The sequence below is a fragment of the Neopelma chrysocephalum genome, unplaced genomic scaffold (genome assembly GCF_003984885.1).
Source record: "Neopelma chrysocephalum unplaced genomic scaffold, ASM398488v2 Primary Assembly neopelma1_143, whole genome shotgun sequence".
Taxonomy (NCBI): domain Eukaryota; kingdom Metazoa; phylum Chordata; class Aves; order Passeriformes; family Pipridae; genus Neopelma; species Neopelma chrysocephalum.
The window spans coordinates 6,800,850-6,803,963 of record NW_020897805.1 but is presented as its reverse complement, the minus strand read 5'-3'; the positions used below and the strand labels follow the sequence as shown (position 1 = coordinate 6,803,963).

Sequence of the window (3,114 nt, the reverse complement as noted above, 5' to 3'; positions counted from 1 at the left end):
TTTAAGTAGCAAAATGTTCAAAGGCCCATCCCACAGGATCACAAGCACTGAGCAATGCTCTAAAGAGTTCAAGATGGGCCAGTGCAATCCAGAAAGGCTGCAAATGCAATGAGCAAAGGCTAGTTTTTGTGGACAACACAATGGGCTTTCCTCTGTTGTCCAGTTCTCGGCAGCAAGTATTTTTAAATCATGCTTAGAAACTGTTATGCATTTGCCCATTGAGAATAATTACAAATAATCTAGACCAGGAGAAAAGAATATTGGGGAAAATGCGGCCCTTTTCAGATTCTGAGTGCGGGCAGCAGGAGATATTTCATTTCCCAGATAATGACAACCTATACTCATCGCCTACTCCTACTCCTTTCCTCTTTGAAGAGAGTCAACTGAGGGATGCAGGGGTAAGAAAGATATAAAAGCTTTATAAGCCCACATGGCCATAAACTACAGGACTGCACAAGCTGAATGAACTGCTGTTATTACAAACAACAGCTTAGATTTCAACCTCCACGCTGCCACACACACTGGATCAAATCTTAAGCTCAGTTCAGGTAACTTAAACCAAGGAAAATCCAGTGAACATTCACCAGGAGAAGCACAAGTTAAAATCCTGTTTCAAGCTTTCAAAAATGTTCCAAAATATTTCCTCCCCCTTTCCTAATTTTAATAATGCAAACTTGTCCACAAATCAGAATTATTTTTTTGTCTATAGATGTTTTCTGTGTAGTAACTTCCATGCAAAAAAAGTTTAAAAACCTCAGCCAAAGGAAGCCTTGAAATTTATTATTATTGTGAATTCTTTATGGCTACAGAACAGACATGAGTAATCTAAAACTCTGTAGAGAGAAACAAGAGGGAAGGAAAAAAAAAAAAGCCAGGTCAGGAGTTGCTCATAATTATACCCCTTTCATCCTCAGGATATTGGTTTTAAATTCTCTCCCCAGCTCCTTTTTAATTTTGTGATTTTTCTCCTACATCTCATCACCCTTGAGTGCAGTGACAAAGACACAAAACATATCTTTTAACATGGCCATAAGTGGCTTTTCATGGAGACATAGATAATAGCTTATCTGATTTATAGGACAATTTTCTTGCCATGGGTTTGAAAGTCTAAAGAGATGGAGGATCTATTCCTCCAATACTTTACTTCATGCACCAAGATAAGATAGTTCTATTGGAAAGAATATAAGTCAGCCCAGTCCCAAAACAGTTGCATGGCTTTCTAGAGATGAAATACAGTAATTCACAGAGAAATTTTAAAAATAAATAAATAAATAAATCTTTCCTCAAATTGTATTGCACCTTTCTCCTCCCTTCCCTGGTAACGAAGTCAAAAGCAGCAGCTTTTGCTTCCCTTGGTTACAGCACAATGCTATAATCATACAGTCAGCAGGAACCTCTTTGACCTTACAGGCTTTAGGTGCTCTTAACACACATACACCTACCAGTCCTTCTAGATTCTTCCATCCTCAATTTACACCTCTATGAAGTAAATATAATATTATGTTCCCAGACAAGGAGACCTGGACCCTTATTTTGACTACTATATTCTAATTCTTCTACTCAGCATGCAGGAACATTTGTTACCATAGGTTTATATGGGAGATGCCACAAACTAGGAATTATTTTTGTTATTTCATGGAATAGCATTAAAAAAATACTGTGACAAAATGGAGGCTTACAGCTACATTATTTTGCAGGCAGCCACGCTAATAAGAATGCAGGTCAACCTTTCTTTTTGTTTTGCTTGTAATTACACTGCTAGATAGACCCAAAAGGTGTTTTCCAGTATTACAACTTGAATTTTTAGTTTCTTCAGGACACATACCTTTGAGCTACTCTTGACCTGCAGAACTGTAGCAGTTTATCAATATGGACTGATCCCTCAGCTGTTACACAGGATATGTTTAATAGAGTCTTGTGTTTCCTGCCCTGGAGATACAGTACTGAATTTACTGAAAAGCAAAGCCAAGAGAAGGCCAGATGACTATTTCAATAAGAGAAAACAAGAATGAGTTCTTTTCTCTCTCAATCCAAAATTACTTTGTGGCACTTATCTCTAGTCCATGATCTGGAAGCTAAATTACAAAACAACATTCAACATAAATACTTCAATCAATTTAAATGCAATTAAACAAGATGAAACTTCCAGCAAAGGAAATCCCTATGAAGTTAGGAAAGTATATCTGGGAAAGGATACACAATGTTTTCTTTTACTGTTCTTTAAACATCTACTACCAGAGACATTGCACTGAGCTATACAGACCTTTATTGTTACCACATCTTTATATTCTGGAAAAACACATTATCTTGTTGTCCCACTTTGAATAATGATGATGATGATAATAATAATAATAATAATCTGTGGAAGAATTTACTAAAGTATATTAGAGGTGAGTGGCAGAAAAATAAGTTTAGCATGTGAAATTACTAAAGGAAGTGGCAGTAAAAGACAAGGCATTGGACTGGATTAAGCTGCCTCAAGCCCTCAAACAAATTGGATCATACAGACTTCACACTGCTCAGGGTCCAGACAATAATAAATCATACTCAATGTAGTATTTATATTGCAAGATAGGGTCTATACTTCCTGTAGAAAATAACAGAAAATAGTTCCTACACATGTGAAAGGCTATAAAAAGAAGAAAATAATCAGATAAGTCATTGCTGGTTTAGAGGGGGTATAATCAGTCACTGAGAGACATGTGGGATTCTTCTTTTTCACTCCCTAAATACTTTACAGGTCAAAACCTGCACTGGGAATTGGCACAGCAATGGTCCAAGGGATCCAAAGAGCTCACACTTCATGTCTCTTTCCCCACTGCAGAAACCAGATGAAATCTCCATGGTACAAGCATGTTCTCTGCATTATTGTTTCTACTCTCACTAGAATTATCAAAAACCAACTCCCACAGCAAAAGTCTGGTTCTACTCAGTATCTTATGCACAGATTTATGTGTGAATTAATAATCTATCCCTTCAGCTCAGGAAAAAAGCATTTTGTACTTCAATCTCAAGAGATTTCTAAACTCAGACCCTGCAGGTAATCAGTGAGAAAGTAAAATTAGATCCTGAGCCCATTTCCCCCCACTTCTATGGTGAATTACTAAAGCTGAT

The 3,114-nt window shown here is 37.0% G+C and overlaps 1 protein-coding gene across 1 annotated transcript in view; it reads left to right on the top strand.

The window, feature by feature from the left end:
• The first annotated feature begins 269 nt into the window (after nucleotides 1–269).
• The window catches only part of LOC113975702 (rap1 GTPase-GDP dissociation stimulator 1-A-like), a 27,225-nt gene continuing 24,380 nt past the window's right edge, over nucleotides 270–3,114 (top strand). Inside the window, exon 1 of the mRNA XM_027699997.1 lies at nucleotides 270–398. Within this exon, the coding sequence (XP_027555798.1) occupies nucleotides 270–398 (129 nt within the window). The remainder of the gene's footprint in view (nucleotides 399–3,114) is intronic.